At 35.5% G+C, this 17679-nt stretch overlaps 1 protein-coding gene across 5 annotated transcripts in view; it reads left to right on the plus strand.

Moving 5' to 3' along the window:
• The window catches only part of ESCO1 (establishment of sister chromatid cohesion N-acetyltransferase 1), a 43752-nt gene that overhangs the window by 21965 nt on the left and 4108 nt on the right, over window positions 1-17679 (plus strand). Inside the window, exons 9-15 of one of the 5 annotated variants that reach the window (XR_011252375.1) lie at window positions 7224-7347; window positions 7908-7997; window positions 9823-9966; window positions 12613-12800; window positions 14007-14107; window positions 16125-16294; window positions 16859-17034. Coding sequence is in view for 2 of the 5 variants with exons in the window: in XM_069568909.1 (XP_069425010.1) it covers window positions 7908-7997; window positions 9823-9966; window positions 12613-12800; window positions 14007-14107; window positions 14796-14842 (570 nt within the window). In the remaining 3 variants the exon portion in view is untranslated. Of the gene's footprint in view, window positions 1-7223; window positions 7348-7907; window positions 7998-9822; window positions 9967-12612; window positions 12801-14006; window positions 15201-16124; window positions 16295-16858; window positions 17035-17679 lie in introns of those variants that run through there. The other 4 variants (XR_011252374.1, XR_011252373.1, XM_069568909.1 and 1 more) reach the window with 4 other exon arrangements.

Consider the following 17679-nt stretch of genomic DNA (forward strand, 5'->3'; position numbering starts at 1 on the left):
CTTTAATTGTTAACTATTGATAAGTCTGTTTAGTGTTCAGAATAGCTTGACACAACTTTTTTTGGGGGGGTTGATTGTGGTATATATTATACCGAATAGATTGTGTGGGGATTTCCTTTACCTTCTCTTTGCTAACATAAGAGTTTTTCTTATTAAAGTTAAAGAACAATTCTTGATGGCTAAAACCTCAGAATTTGTAGTATACTTAAAAAAAAAAATCCCACAAAGTAAATGTGTTTTAGTATATATATTTTAATGTATGTGCAGTTGAGGCATAAGGGGTATTATTTAATATTTGTTTTTGGAAATAGCAAAATTTTAAATAATTTTGAACCATTTCAGATATCTTGTGAAAATAGTAATTTAATGTAATTGCTGTTTACCCGTATCTGAAATGGAATTTATTTTATACATGTTACCTTCAGTACTGTACACTCACATTAATAAGACCTCCAGGATATCTGAACTGAGATCACCAATTCATTTCACATAGGCACTAGATTTAAAAGGTCTTTATTGGCTTCAGTTAAATTTGTATCCTTATCTTTGGTTGAAGAATTCATATTTGTGGTTTTATTTATTCAATTACTTCTTCCCAAGATAGGTGGGGTTTTCCTTTTTTGGTTCCCTGCTGTGGTGATCCTTTATATTCCTTATTCCATCTGCTCTTCCCCCACACACCCTCCTTCCACTTAACTAAACAAAATATAAGGTGTGTGGACATAGAATATAGCTAGATATTTATTTATCATTTGAAATTTGTCCTTTTCCAATTTGACTCTGTTAATATCCTTACAACTTGAAAAGAAAAATAGGCCTTCAGGTAGCTAAATGATGGAATACTTCTGGGGCAGAAATACTTATTTTACATCCATCAATCTGGTAGAATTGTATTCTGCTCAGGTTACATTATTTGATTCTTGCAGCCAATTTCCAAAAATTATAAAGAAATTTGGTTTAAAAGACTTAGTTCTTTATTTTAAGGGAAGTTCTTAATTTCTGAGACCAATTGTAAGGAAATCAACCAGGAGATAATGTGCTTTGCTCTTCCACAACACCAAAGGAAATTAGTTTATGGAACAAGGTGGAGGCATCACTTCTTAACAAATCCTGACTCTTGCAAGTCCGTAAAGCAGCAGAGCAACTTAAGGAAGACTGATTCCTGCCCCAGACCCCCCTCTCCCCCTTCTTGATGGGACAGAGCTAAAGGTTATTTTATTTACTTTGACATAAACTCAAGAGAAGGAATTGAGTTTAGCAGTTGGCCATCCTTTGCTAACATCAAAGTTAACGTTCTTACCTTTTGTTGTTTCCAAACATAGATATACATAGATTGTAAGGTAGAAACTCCTCCAGAACTTTGTAGCATTCTTTTCTAGTGTATGGAGAGGATAAAAAAGCACACCCATATTAAAGATGTTCTGCTGTGACCACAGCTCTGGATTCTGGGTTGTCACTTATGTGAATCTTTTATTGGGCACCTAGTGTTGTGCTTTTGCATTAAGTACTCGGGTTTGATGAAACATCTAAATTTTTTAAATGCCAGTTTATCTGTCGTGTCTGTTTCTTGGAGAGAAGCACTTAGAACTAAGAAGTCATTTTGTGCTGTGGCTTTTGTTTATATTTTTAATTTTAAATGGGCAGTGTTCAGGGATTGGGAGTAAAGTTCTGTACTGCTTAATACAGAATTAATTTTTTACTGCTTAAAATAGAATAAATTAGAATTAAGTTTTAATTATTTTAATCAAACACTGTCTATAACGTAAGCAGTTTTTCTTGACAGTAGAAATTTTTTCTTATAATTATTTCATGATGATAATCTATGACAGGTAAAAATGTCTGAAGTCTTCTTTTCAAAAGATTAAAATAATGTATAAGTTATATAGTCATGGTAGAAATTGATGCCACAGGACCTACTTTTAGTTGACTAAAATATTTTATCCCTCACGTATTTTCTTTGACTTGGGGTAGGGGAGAAAAGTGACAGTGCTCTCTGTGTATTCCTTCATTGTACTCCATCTGCTTCATTGACCCCATTTGTGGAAGTGTATTTTACGTGACTTACTGGAAACTATTTAGGAAGGAGCCTCTTAAAGCTGCCTAGGGATCCTGGATTCTGGTTTAGACCTAGCTTCCCTTCAGTTTCCCTTCATGAAGTGTTTTCCTAAAGGTGTGAGGAGAAAACAGGAAAAACTCCCCCAAGAGCATTCAGCCTTATTGCCAAGCAGGGAACTATCCAGAATTCAGCTGATTATAAACTTTCAGTAATGCAGAAGAGGAATAATATTTTGGGTTCTTTGCAGAAAAATTCCTGACTTAATTCTTCTTTACCTCTGTCTTTCACTTCACCTCCTTTGAGTTGATTATATGACTGAATGCATTGTGGAGGACCTTACATGCAGGGTATTGGATATGCCCTTGGCCTGCAAATTTAGGAACAAAGCCTGAAAGAAATGAAAAGTTAACAATAAAAGATTTAAACAGCTATTAAAGCAGTGAATCAATATTAACTGTTTAAATTATAGATTAACTTTTCAGTTTAGAAATGATAATTACTTTGGTAGAGCGGTGATCAGAAGATGGGTTGTTTTTCCTGTCTTGGTGACCAGAGAAGCTTTGAAGAAAGGTTGGACCAATCCCTAGTTGGCTGTATAGCTGCACTGTCCAGTTTGGTAACACCAGGCCTCCGAAAATGAGAAATGCAGGTCCTCATTCACACCAGCCAGTGCTCCGTTGTCACGTGTTGCTAGATGCTACATGTCACTGTGGAGGTAGAATATTTGAATTGTCATAAGGAGTTCAGTTAGTGCTGCTACAAGTAGATTTATCAAAACAAATAGCTTTAGAGGAAGAGTAGGGATTGTAGCCTCTATTCAGTTCAAATATTGCAGGGATGAGAGAAGTACACTGGAGGTGATCCTGCCGTCACAGCACACCTACAAAATGAAGTCTTTGAAGCATCTTTAGAATTGAATCCGATTTTTCTAAAGTAAAACTTAAATTCTTGTGTATATTCTTTTATTCCTGACTTATTCAGTGAGTGAAAAAAACCACTATGTCATGGGACTTTTGTTTTTCTGAATACCTTCTGTCAAACTATGAAAGATTAACTTAAACAGGTTGGCTTGCTTTTAGTGGTTAAGTCATTCAAAATGGGAAACCATGAATCTTGAAATACTCTAGTGATAATAAATATAGCTAACAGATTTGAAGGTTAGCTTCAGAAAGCATTGTGCTTAATTATGCTTTAATAGACCAATTATATCATTCATGTCTTGTTAGCTAAACATAAGTGAAAGTCGCTCAGTCGTGTTTTCGACCCCATTGACTAGAGTCACTTGAAATTCTCCAGTCTAGAATACTGTAGTGGGTAGCCTTTCCCTTCTCCAGGGGATCTTCCCATCCCAGGATCAAACCCATGTCTCCCACATTGCAGGTGGATTCTTTACCACAAATTAACATATATAAGATACTAGGTTTTAATTATTTTAATTTCAGCAGTTATATTGTGTGTACAATTAAATTTAGTTCAGAAATAAATTGACCTCAGTCACTTTCAAACTAGTCTCAGATAATCATCTTCAGTGCTTGTGATACTGTGATTTATAAGAACAATATTTATTTAGTTCCTGACTCACAGCTCCCCAAACCTTTGAAATTTCCTAAGAGATGGGATACAATGTGTTTTGTTATGTTAATGAGACCTTTGGAACTAGCCTAAGGATGGGAGCCAGCTACTGAGGGTTGGAACTTTCAGTTCTCACACAGTGATCCTAGGAGGGAATAGGCGCTGGAGATTGAATTCTGTTACCAGTGGCCAATGATTTAATCAGTCCCACCTCCGGTGAAACCTTCAAAAAGCCAGGACGGGGTTCAGAGAGGTTTTGGGTTGGTGAACACATGGAGATTTGGAAAGGTGGTATGCCTGGAGAGAACATGGAAACACATCTTTAACAGTATTGTTAATACAAAATTATTTTTGCACAGTAACCAGGCATGAAGTTAAAACCTTCTGCTTGGGGGTAGTTAAGGTATATTAATACTTTTATTATACCATTTTATAAAAGTAGGAAAAAACAGGAAATACAGATAAGCCAAAAGGAAAAAAATTAAATCACATAAATAACCTTAGTTTATAATTTGGTGTACAGTCTTACGGACTTTTAAAATATTCATAAGTACATGTTTGCTTTTAAAAATCATTTCAACAGAAATCTTTTTATGTATTTCAAGAGTCTGTAATTTGTTTCTCTTATGCAGTTTTTCTGCAATTTTTTATGCTGTGTGCCATGGGTACTGTCAAAAAGAGCATGTGACTGAATTTTGAATGAGCTAATTTTAATTTACTTTTGTTTCTAAAGATTAAAATTTTTTTAAAATGGTATTTGGAGTATGTTTATTTAAACAAATAACAACTGTTAGTCTTGCTGTTGAACTAAAATGTCTGTTTTTCAAATTCCTTTAGTAATTTAAATAAAATTTTAATTGAAGTACACCTTGTAAAGAGAAGTACACAAATAAGGAACGAGTGCACAGCTGAATGGTGTATTTTTGCAAAGTGAGCGCCCACATGACAAGAAGCGCCTCTAGTATCTCAGAAGCCCCTCTGTGCCCCCATTGCAGTCAGTGCTTGTCTCACCCTCAGGTCTAATCACTCTGCCAACTGGATTCATTTTACATTCATTTTTCACTTCTGAATAAATGGTATTTGCGTAAGCCTTGGACCTTTGGCACAGTTTGACAATTGGGTAATTTGAATTTTCCAAAATAAAGTTCAATCCCCATTCCCCCCACCACCACCAAATAGCGAATCCCCATTTATTTTTCACTCAGCTTCACATAGCAATAAACAGGATTTTAAGAGTATAATCACGCCTTTAAATTTTAATTCCTTAATATCAGCTATTCCCTCAGGGTTCAGAATCTCCCCAAATATCTTATAATTTTCTGTACTGTTTGAATTAAGGTCCATGTATTGCACTGGTTGGTATGTCTCTTAAATGTCTTTTAATCTAAAGATTCTCCCTCTAGGTTTTTTTTCCCTTGCCACATTTGTTGCTAGTCTTTTTGAAAAGCTAGTTATTGATTTTATTTCTCAGAGTATTCTTTCATGAGTATTTCCATTCAACCTTTAATGGAAGTGATTAGTAGGAACTTTTATAGTTGGGATATAATTTTAACACACAAATCTTAAATGTTTGATTGATGAATTTTGACAGTTGTATATACATCAATACATTTACCACCCAGTGTATTTTGTTTTCACTTGTAATCTTGTTCAGATAGAAAAAGAGGAAAACCTCTTCCATTCTTGAGACTCTAAAGCCTAGAATAGAACAGCAAAGGGCAAAAAAAAAAAAATCATTGATTGCTGTTAGCAGTGTAAAGCTTTCTGCTTTTTAGCAGCCAGATGGGTGAATTAAGAATGGGATTTGGAAAATACTACTTGCTAGCAGAGGGCTGTGTGTAACATCTTAGAGCTAAAGGTGAAAAGTGTAAAGGCACTGCATTGAAATTTATATCTTTGGAGAAAGCTGTGGCTATTTGGTTATTCCTCTAAATCACATTTACCCTTCAGCAAACACCCTCTGCCTCAGTTTCAAGCAGCAGACAGACTTCATCTCATCTAAATTCTCTAAAGATAGGAGGATCATGTGGTTATTGACTCCAGGAAAGGGTTAACTGCAACTGAGGCATATAAATGTCTTTAGTATCTTGACAGTTTTTAGCCATGTTGGTTCTTTCATCTTTGCCTTGTCCAAGGTTTGAACTTATTTTTGCATGTAACTTTGGGGGCTTTATTAATTGTGTTTTCTTAAAGTAGTGCATTGATTGTAGTTTGACACCACTAGGAAGGTAGAGTGGAAATTACTAAGAGTTTCTGAATAGCTCCTCCTCATCTTAAAGCAGTTCTCTAAACTACTAAGTGATGTGGGTGATGACAGCTATTTTGTCCATAGCCTAGGTCAGGAAACAGAATGGGTTGCAGTGATTTGCCCAAGATTATATTGCTAGCAACTCAAGAAATGGGATTTAAACCCTCGACTTTTAATCCAGAACTCTTAAGGTTTTCTCTTAAATATGCTGTCTTCATGGGTATTAGAAACTGAAGCAGCAATAACTCTGCCCTTTGCAGTTCCTCCTGCTTATACACATACATGAAAAAACAACCATGTTTAAAACATTTTTTGAAATTGTATCAAATCCAATTGTGAAACATTTTCTGTATGAACATGCAAGTCTCAACTTGTTTCAAGAGAAAATTTTGTACAAAAAAGTCAGTAAAGCAAAATAATTTATATAGTGCTGAATATATAAAGCAAAATAATTTATCTAGTGCCAATGGTACAGTATAATGTTGGCCAGTATTGTTATTTTTAAAGACAACAGGAAAGTAACTTATCAAATTATTTTTAGATAATTCAGCCCAGGAAACTATGACTTTGTTATAAGTTGGAGTTAGTTAAATTCTAAATCTTCATTGAAATTGTAGCTTAGTTTTTAAAATGAAAAGTCTCCATTTTCATTTTGTGTAAAATAGATTTATTTTAAATGCTTTTCCCCAAAATAACGTTAATGTAAATTTGTTTTTTAAAGAGGATGATATCTCATGCCTTTTCAAAACATTTACCTATATTCAGGTCTGGATATGATTCAGATTTCATTTCTGATTTGAAAAAAAATGACTTCTGTGACTATTGTTTCTGCTCCTTTTTTCTTTTCAAATTTTGGGAACACATGACCATCCTAATTATAATCATCTGAATTTGCTTTACTTTTGGGTGCTCTATTTTTAAACAAATTCTGGTTTTAAATACTTTAATCCAAACAGTTGTTTATACCAAGTTTGTTATTAGACTTTTTGTCCCCAACCAAGAAACTACCCTTTCCCAAAAGACCATTCTGGATCATTTAGGAAAATCAATCTCCTTTCAGACCTGCTGTAGTGTTTTTTAAAAATATTGTTGCCTTTTTCTTGGTTTCATTGAGCTTTAATACTCTGAAACAAATCTCAGAAAGATGCTGGTTTTCTTTAAGATAAACACATTGCTTCTTGAAAAACCTTTTTATTTCAAGTTGGTTGGGTAAGACAAATGGAACAACTAGTTAAGCTCAGTCCTTCTGTACTTATTTTTAACCTCAAAGCTCCTAGTTTTAACCTCTGGTTCAGTCCCATCTTACTAGATTTAAGTGGCTTTTGTTTTGTTTTTTTTTTCATGCAGGTTCTGCTCATTAATCACCACGAGTGTGGATCTGAAGAAGAGTTTATTACCTCTCTTTTTTTGAGTATGTTTAACTTCAGATACACACAACGTAGCCTCTCCTTCCCTATTAGATTCTTAGAAGGTAGTTATATTTTTATAGTATCCTTCTTGTGACTTTTGATAGTTGTGATCAATAAGAATAAAAACTATTCCTTACATATTGGGCTCCTGCATGCAAATCAGTTCATTTAAAACCTCCTGGAGGTCTTTGGCATGCCAGACATAAAACCACGAGTGTTTGTTTGTGGAGGTAACCATGTTCCAGAGAAATTTAAGACTTGACTTCTCTTATCAGGAAACTGGGAGAGTTATCCTTTAGGTTCTGGGAGTCACTGACTTTAAGGGGCTTGCTTTTGCTGTGTGATTTTCAAAATTAATTTAAAATGGAAAATGATAAATTAGAAATGCTTTTGTGGTCTTAGATCACTGAGTGAATAGTAGAAAGAAATTAGCTTTTAATTGTACCTGTGTGTGCTTAACAAATTAGCTGATTTATCATGTCTTTTTAAACATTGACGAGCATATATACTTTTCCATGTTTGTAATTTTTAGACACATTGATGTATTTTTCTTATTGTACATGAATATGATGTATGAAATGTGATAAATAAATTTTATTCTTTTTTTTAAATATATATCTAGGGTTGGAAAAAAGAAAGAATTCTAGCTGAATATCCTGATGGCAGGATAATAATGGTTCTTCCTGAAGATCCAAAGTATGCCCTGAAAAAGGTAAATTTCCAGTGAAATTTCACACAGAATGAATAATTTCGCAGCTGATTTTAAGAGTACAATGTATTGCTGGCAGAGCACATTTAAACACCCCATTCTGAGAATAAGAAATAAGCATTTAGTCATAACCCAACTGAAAAATGAATGCTTTAACTTTGTAGTGTCTCATTTGTTGTTGATTTTCTAAGTCACGTCTGACTCTTTGCGACCCCATGGACTGCAGCAAACTAGATTTCCTGGTACTTCACTATCTCCTGGAGTTTGCTCAAACTCATCTCCATTGAGTGAGTGATGCCATTCAACCGCTTCATCCTCTGTCCCCCCCTCCTCCTGCTCTCAGTCCTTCCCAGCATCAGGGTCTTTCCAATGAGTCGACTCTTCCCATCAGGTGGCCAAAGTATTGGAGCTTCAGCATCAGTCCTTCCAGTGAATATTCAGAGCTTATTTCCTTTAGGATTGACTGGTTTGATCTCCTTGCTGTCCAAGGGAGTCTTCGAGAGTCTTCACCACCACCACAGTTCGAAAGCATCAATTCTTTGGCACTCAGCCCTCTTTATGGCCCAATTCTCATATCCTCACATGACTACTGTCTAGCATATGTGAAATGAATTTTTAGTGGATTGATTAGTATCTCATATTATCAGTAATTTGAGTAATGATATAGAAGGCATAGTAAGTGCCACATAAGTGATTTTAAGAATCAAAATACAAATCTGAATAATAATTTATAAAACTGAAACTAATAGATGTCATTTTATTCTGAGAGTAAATTTCTAATATCCTTGTTCTTAGTAATCTACAGTTCACTATGTTACTGGTTAGTAACCCATAATAGGTTAAAAATCCTAAGAATTGTGAGTCATTTGCCTTTAGGAACTGAGTCAAGTGTTGCATTGTGGGATTTTTTCTAGGATTAAGAGGACTTGGGTTTTCATCACTGAATAAGGAATGTGTTACATGGTATTCTGCAATTCAGAAGTGTGAATACTTAACCCCTTTAGGTGTCATTTGCATTTTAAACTTAGTGTCACAAATGAATGTTTATTGGACTGAATATTTGCAGATTTTTTTTAATTGGCAAAGGAACTGATGTTTGAGTGCCTATAAAAATCTTGACTTTGAATACCTACAAAAGTTTGAACTTATCGTATTTGACCTTGACAAGAATTCCAGGAGGTAAAGTGGTAGAAGTAGTTTGAGCATTATGGGCTCAAATCCCAGAAATCCCAGCTCTTTGGTTCCCAGTGTCCCATATCTGACATTGGAAAGTTATTTAACCTCTGAATTTTATTTCTTCCATATGCAAAGTGAGAAACTTATCAGCCTGTAAGAGGTGTTGGATTTAAATGAGATAATACTCATAAAGTGCTTTGTATAATATCTGGCCCTATAAACTTTTGATAAGGAATAAACATTTATGCCTTTTCTCTGTGCTCACTTTCACTCCACTGATGAGAGTAAAAATTAAGGCTTTCTAAGAACAATGTGGCCTGCTTGGCTAAGGTTCCAGTGAAGTTCTCTCCAGTGCTCCATTCCGTGATGCTTACCCTGGGAAGCCTTAGTTTCCTTATTACCTATCAGAGGAGCTCTCACTCTTGTTCCCAGACTACTGGGCTTGACATTACTCTCCATTCTTTCTTCCTTTTGCAGATTGGTCCACAGAGCTTGAAAAACATTTAGTGATCAGGATAGTCATTCAGAGGCACTCTTTAGAGGATGTTCTGCTTGGAATAATATGCTCAATTTATTGAACTGAAATAGAGCATATTTTTACATATATAAAATGCTTTTGTTTAAAAAATAATAATTTTTCTTTATTTGGCAGGTTGACGAGATTAGAGAGATGGTTGATAATGATTTAGGTTTCCAGCAGGCTCCACTCATGTGCTATTCCAGAACAAAAACACTTCTGTTTATTTCTAATGACAAAAAGGTAGTTGGTTGTCTAATTGCAGAACATATCCAGTGGGTAAGTGATTTTTAAAGAATGGTTGTATGTAGTTTGGTGTTTAAAGAGTTACAGCAATAACATCATTCTGGTAAATTTTTCAACATTCTGTGTAAGGAAGAGTATGAATGTGAGAACGCCTATGCATAATTTTTTTTTACTACAGTGAAGTTGTCTTGCATGGGAGTTTGTTTAAGTCAGTAAATATAAGATAAAAATTTTACAAATCAAAAGTACTATTAAATTTTGTTTTAGGAAGTTTCCTTGTTGGCTACTAATGAAATGTCTGTCTCAGTCCCCTTCAGCACTGAAATAAATCAAGGGTTGCCAGATTATAGTCCAGAAGGCAAAATCTAGCCTGTTTTTTACAACATTTTATTGTAACATAGCTATGTCGATTTGCTTAAGTATTGTCAGTGGCTGCTTTCACACTGCAGAAATTGAATTAAGTAGTTAGTTGCAAGGGGTCAGTTATGCTGCACCGCCTGAAATACTTATTTCCTGGCCCTTCACGAAAAACTTCCCACCCCTGCATTAGGTTACCACTTCTTTGGTTGAGCTCTGTTGAAGACTTGGCTTGTACTTAAGAGCCAAACATAAACAAATAATAGGATTATAGTAGAATTGGTATATTAATATTGTAAGATGGTCCCAAGTTAGACCAATTTAAGAAAACAGAAGACTTTGGACTTCCTAATCATGCTCACCTTGAGGTAGACCTCCTGTGAATTGTCTTATTTTCAGCTGAGTCTTGCTCATGAATTCAGTGTGCATTGTTTAGTTGATGTTTTTTAGTATATTAATAGTTGCCTGCAAGTATATATGCTTCATCATAAAGTTTTCTAATAAGGTGCAGAGTTGAAACATATATGTGTGATTAATGTCTATAATTAAGCTACATAAAAATTGAATCTGAAAAAAAAATTCAACTTGACATTGTGTAAGTTTATGAATTTTGCTATTTGTAATCACAAATTTGATTTAAATAAATAGGTGACAAGGTAGTTTGGAGATATAAATTTGATATAAAAGGACTGAGTCATAGAAACTTGCCATCCTGTAATTGAGTTAATTTTGCATAGTGCACATCTTTTGGCTTTATTTTTTCCATTGCCCCAGATTTATTCTTTGCTTGATCATTTGTCCACTTGATAGGTCTCTGAGTCTTGATTGACCCACTTTTAAAAGATATCAGCAATGTTGTGCTTGATTTACCAGTGTGTCAAAGTGCTTCCTGTGTGTATCAAATAACTGTTGTGTGTTTAAGGATTGTCCTTAGCAACTCATCCCCCTTAAATTCGATCCAGCTAGCATGATTTATGACTCCTGAGGAGGGTTAATAGTAAGGTACCCACTTGAAGGAAGTATCACTTTTTATGTGGGACATAACTTCAGACAGAATTGATCATTGAAACAAATGAAGTTAATTAGAGGAGGGGAAAAAGATATTTGAAGTCAGATTTGCACAGAGTGATAAGGGTATTTGCAAATTTTATATAGAGTATTCTTAAATTTGTTTGGCAAATGACTAAGCATTCAAAAAAAATTGCAGACATCTATCTGGTTTTTTGACTTTCTTACAGTGTTTTTTTTTGTTTGTTTGGTTGTTTATAATGAATGTTCTTTGATAAATGCACGTGTTGCAGGGTTTTTTGGCCCTGCTGCATGGCTTCTGGCATCTCAGTTCCCTGACCAGGGATTGAATCTGGGCCGTGGGAGTGAAGGCACGGAGTCCTAACCCCTAGACTACCAGGGACCTCGGCACCCTTGTGTGTTTTTTAATTCCTATTCTACCCAGTTCCAAAAATGACTTGTCGCAGTGTTTATATTAGAACATAGCTGTGCAGTACTTGCTTGTTTATTCTTTGTTAACTCTCAGTTGTGTTGTCTGATTGTTTTAACTTTTGTACCTCATTCTGTCAAAAGGCTGGTGGTGTCCCTTTTTGACCACTAGACTGGCAGAAGAGATGTATGTTTTTCAAAGTACTTTTTTTATTTTTAAGAGATAGGAGTGTAGGGAACGGACCTTCCTAAACTTCTGATTCCTCTGCCATCCTGAGTCCCAATTCTGCACAGCTTTGAACCCTGTAACGATGACAGCTATCACAGAAACAGTTGTGACTGCTGAGTTCACCACATGTACTTTCACTGCTAGCCCTAGAACATGGGAGGTGGAGAACATTAACATTCACTTCCTATTATGTGCCAGCCGTGATGGCCAGGTGCTTTGTATTTCCTTATTTAATCTCTCACAAGTCTCTGAAAGAGATGGTGGAGAGTTCCAGTTTATAGGCAAGGAACCCAAAGCTAAATTAAGTAACTTCATCTCGTGGTCGCATAACTAATAAGTGAGAACAGAATGTAGATCCAGGTCTGTTTATTTTCTAAAATGAGAGCAAAAGGCTCTCATGGGAACCAAAGGTTCCTATGGTTTGTTAAGAAGCCAGATGGATGTAGTGATGACCTCACAAAAGGTCAGTATGAGACAATTGCTTAATAATAGTCTCACTTTAAACACCCTGCCCTCTCCCCCCTTCAGGAATGTCTATATGTGTATAACGGACTCACTTTGCTGTATAGCAGAGAGTAGCACAACATTGTAAATCAACTATACTTCAGTTTTTAAAAAATCACCTATGAATTTCCCCTTAATTTTGCTGCATATAGGGCTACAGAGTTATAGAAGAAAAACTTCCAGTTATCAGGTCAGAAGAAGAAAAGGTCAGATTTGAAAGGCAAAAAGCCTGGTGCTGCTCAACATTGCCAGAGCCTGCAATCTGTGGGATCAGCCGCATATGGGTGTTCAGCATGATGCGTCGGAAGAAAATCGCTTCTCGCATGATTGAATGCCTAAGGTAACTTGGATGTAATCCTTCAAATCATTCTCAGTAGTTAGCATTTAAGCAGAGTTTTATATAAAAATTGACATTTAGTTCATCATAAATGTATAACCTTTATTCATTTAAAATTTGCATAAGACTGTCAGTATGTAAGAAGTATGGGAAATTTCTTGGGAGTTTAGCTTTTAGGAAAATTTTTAAGAATAATGTTTGTAAATAATCTAAGTCTCTCAATAGTTTTTCTTGATTTTATTCCTTTTTTCTTTTTTTTAAAGTATGAAAATATGATAACACATTTACAGGAGACTTGGAAAATACAAACAAAGTTATATATATGTTGCTTGATTTTTAATCAAAGGGATAGAGATTCCAAAAATTACATTTTTTTGGTTTTTGTATTTGCATATGAATTTTAGGAACAGCTTGTTAATTTTTGCAGAAAAACTCACTAACTATAGATCAATTTGAGGAGTAATGCCATTTTAGCAATATTAAGTCATCTGATTCATAATCATGGGATGTCTTTCTGTTTAGTAAGGTCTCCTTTAATTTCTTTCAACAGTGCTCTATGGTTCTCATTTTTTAGGTCTTGCATGTCTTTGTTAAATTTAATCCTAAGTATTTACTTAGATTACTGAGTATTTACTATATATTTCAGTGTTGTTTTCTAAATTTCATTTTGAATTGGTCATAGAAATAAAATTAATTTTTTAATATTGATTTTATAATTTGCAAACTTGCTGAACTCGTGTTTTATTAGATCTGTTATTTTGTGAATTCCTTAGAATTTTTGTATATAAAAGAACATGTCATCTGTGAAAAGATAATTTTACTTCTCCCGTTTCAACCTGGTTGCTTTTCACTTCTTTTGCTTGTCTAATGTCTAATTGTCCTTGATAATAGATAGGTGTCAGCAGTATGGCCTTACCCTGTTCCTGATGTCTGAGGAAGTTTTCAGTCTTTTTTTTTTTTTTTTAACTGTTAACTTTGACGTTTTTTGATGCTGTTTATCAGTTCCTTCTATTCAGAGTTGTTGGAGTATTTTTATCATGAAAAGGTGTTGGGTAAATGTTTTTATAACCATTGTTGCTTTTACAAAACAATTATTTTTAAGTTTCTAGAATATACAGCATTATTTACGGGTTTTTTTCCACTTTTAATGGTTAAAAATAATTTAATTTTCTTTTTTCTTCTACCCCCCCCCCTTTTTTTTTTAAACAGGAGTAACTTTATATATGGTTCATACTTGAGTAAAGAGGAAATTGCTTTCTCAGACCCTACTCCTGATGGAAAACTGTTTGCAACACAGTACTGTGGCACTGGTCAGTTTCTGGTATATAATTTTATTAATGGACAAAATAGTACCTAACATAAACTCATGCCTGCGGTATCAGAAGACATCTACTGATGAGAATGGATTGGTTGTTGACTTAAACCAGGAACTAGGGCCATTTTTATTACAATGAACTCAGGACTGGCAACAACCAGAAGGTTGTTCCATTTTCATAAAATTGGAAAAAAAAATGAAGTAATTGCTTATTGTTGTTTTGTTTTTTAAAGAAGATATTTTATTATCTTTTACAGAAATTTATGATTGATGTATTTTATCTATAGTTATTTAGACATGTTTACATGCAGCAGATAATTGTTCATAGTGGACTGAAAACTAATGCAAGGACTATGGTCTCAGTGATAAGTATAATCTGAAGTTCTTAATTGTGGCAATATACCAGTATAGCTTGGTACTGTATTTTTTTAATATTGATCTGCTGATACCAGTTATAGTTTTAAAGATTGTATTTTCACAGAGTGGAAACCAATGTTTTTACATTATTATTCAAGAAGAGTGTGATGTGTTTAGGAATCAAGACTAATTCTTAAAGGGTCTGATACCTACTTTAAGGGAATCATCACAAAAAAAGCAAAGCTCCTTTAGCAAGAGAGAATTTGAAATACTGAGTTTGTTCTTCTGTTTCTCTTTTTCTGCTTCTTGCTGCCATCACAAAGCAGAAGGTGGAAAAGAATTGAAGCTTTTCTCCTTGGAGAACTATGAATGACTCGAATTAGAATGGTGCCCTTTAGTTTATTTATTTTTTCATTCTGGTTTCACTTTTTAAAATAAACGTCAACTTGGCACACTTTGGCTATTCACAATCCCAAAGAGGTTTATAAAAACCTGTGGACTAGTTGCAAGCTAAATATGTTTGAATTGGTATCTGCTTTGTTACTCCTCAGAAATACTACACTGGGTATATGCCCTCATTATTGGACTTCATTTTGATACTTGTCTATCCTTCATAGTGCCCTCTACTTTTAAAGGGTTTATATGTTGAAAAACTGCTGTGGCCTTTTATGACTTGTATATAGTGTAGAATAAAATAATAAAATACTTGATAGTTTTTTCTAAGTGATAAATGTGATAATGATATGTTGTTACTGTGCTTTTTCAGGAAGTCTGTTAGGTTTGCTACCTTGAAATAAGATTAAAACAGTGGGTTTTGAAAAGGTAGTTTTCACCAGTTTGCTGCAGAATCTGTATATCAGTAACATCTCCAAAAGACAAGATCCTAACATGGGAATTTTCTGGTCTTTCAAAGAAATGAAGAGCCATGGCCCAAGAATGAAACACCACTATGATTTAATATAGGTGAATGTTATGAGCTGACATTAAAACCAGCCAAAATTAAGACTTTTAAATTAAGATCGACATATTGTGATATATGATATATATCATTGTGATATACACACACACACACACACACACACATTATCACCCATACATGTGTGATTAATTGAGTGGTGTAAGGCTCTGTACCTGTCAGTAGGGTGGAATGGTAAGGCAGTGTGACTATTTCTTCTCATTCATCATGATGGTCCAACTCTTGACACTGCTTTTCTCTTTGGTCTTGAGACTCTTTTAGTCATCGCTGGTCTCAATGTTTGCCTGACAGGGAACCCATGATTTTTTAAAAACAGGATGGAGACTTCAGGTGTAGCATAGATGTTCTAGTAACTGTTAAACTCAAAATATAGGCCCAGATCCCATAAAAGCAATAGGATTCTCTGGGTAGCCATACTCGGTGGGTTTCAAAGGGACTTGGAAGTAGACAGGCTGTATTTATTGGTTGGTTTAAAGGTTACCATTACTAGGAAGATTGTTTCTTTTCATGTTTATATTAAAGACACAGCCCCTCAAATAAATTTTACAATCTAGCTATTTCTCCAAGAAGAGATTAATAATATTTAACATTTGAGTGTTTGCCGTGTGTCATACCTTGTGTTTGTGCTCTGCTTAATCACTCAGTCGTGTCTGACTCTTTGCAACCCTATGGACTGTAGCCCACCAGGCTCCTCTGTCCATGGGGATTCTGCAGGCAAGAAGAATATTGGAGTGGGTTGCCATGCCTTCCTCCAGGGGATCTTCCAACCCAGGGATTGAACCCAAGTCTCCCATATTGCAGGCAGATTCTTTACCATCTGAGCCACCAGGGAAACCCAAGAATACTGGAGTGAGTAGCCTATCCCTTCTCCAGGGGATCTTCCCGACCCAGGGATCGAACCTGGGTCTCCTGCACTGCAGGCAGATCCTGTACCAGCTGAGCTACCAGGGAAGCCCTAGTGATGCATTATTTAATTACGACAGCCACATAGGTAGAGTTTGGACAAGCTTATAGAAGAGGCTGCAGTCTTTGTGAAAGATACGCAAATTGAACTAAAGCTATGATGTGTAGATGAAAATTAGACAAATGAACTCTGAGAAGTTAAATTGAAGAATTGATGGAGTTGATAACTGACTAGAGAAAGATCATGACAGGGGAATCTGGGTAATTTTGGTTTAGGTAGCAGAGTAGGTGGATTTGGGGCCGAGAAGAGCATACTGGAGAATTAGGTGGGGAAGGATGAGCTTGGTTCTGCTCACAGTTTGAAGGTGGTTGCTGAATCTCCAAGTGGAGATATCTATTTGGTGTAAATAACAGAACATGTAGACCTAGAGTTTGGGGAAAGTTTGAACTAAGCCAATTTATTTAGTTATTTGACGATTTAGAGGAGATCTCCACCCTGGGGTTTATTAGAGGGTAGAGGAGACTATTGAAGAACTTGTGAGGATGCACATGCAAGGGGAGAACCAGGAGAAAGTGGCAGAAACCAAGACTCGGGAACTGTCGACACCGTCACACCGCTGAAGACGGAAGAGTGACGACAGAAGCAGCATTGTGGTCTCTGGAGTTGTGGAGGCGCCAGCGCTACAGTGAGTAAACGCTAGTGGTCACAAACCTCAGCAGATCGATTCTGTAATTGTGAATTATACAGAGGTGCCTGTAAATGTTTTCTCAGCTACCCTTGAATAGTTGGGCTGAATGTCTGGTATATTGACAATATAGGACCCACCAGTATAGACAGACACCCTGCAATCTTATACGTTATGCTCTTGTTTACGTGGACGTACAATGGTTTTATTTCAGTTTGTCAGCATTATAAAAATCAGTATTTTATCAGTTTATAATGTGCAAGAGTGAACTTGATATATCTACTAAAATCATGACTATCATAAGAACAGTAAATACAGTAGACATATACTGATATTTTAATTGTCGCTGACTTTGCATGGCTGCTCAGCTAGGGGATCTTGGTAGGAACACAGCCACATTCCTTCCTGGCTGTAGTTCACTGGCGGTGAAGGTGGCTAAATTGATTTCTGGGGTAGCGACTGCAGACACACATAGGCCTTCTACCTGTTCTCTTGGCTCTTGGGCTTTCTAGCAGATCAAGGGAAGATTCTGTCTCAGAACAGCAAAGAACTGGTAAGAAAACTTGCTGTCGCTTTTCCTAGCTATTCCTATCCCATTCGCCGTCATAATCGCTGAAGTGCAGCTGACCCTGGAACAACTCGGGG

This window comes from Ovis canadensis, chromosome 23, assembly GCF_042477335.2.
Source record: "Ovis canadensis isolate MfBH-ARS-UI-01 breed Bighorn chromosome 23, ARS-UI_OviCan_v2, whole genome shotgun sequence".
NCBI lineage: Eukaryota > Metazoa > Chordata > Mammalia > Artiodactyla > Bovidae > Ovis > Ovis canadensis.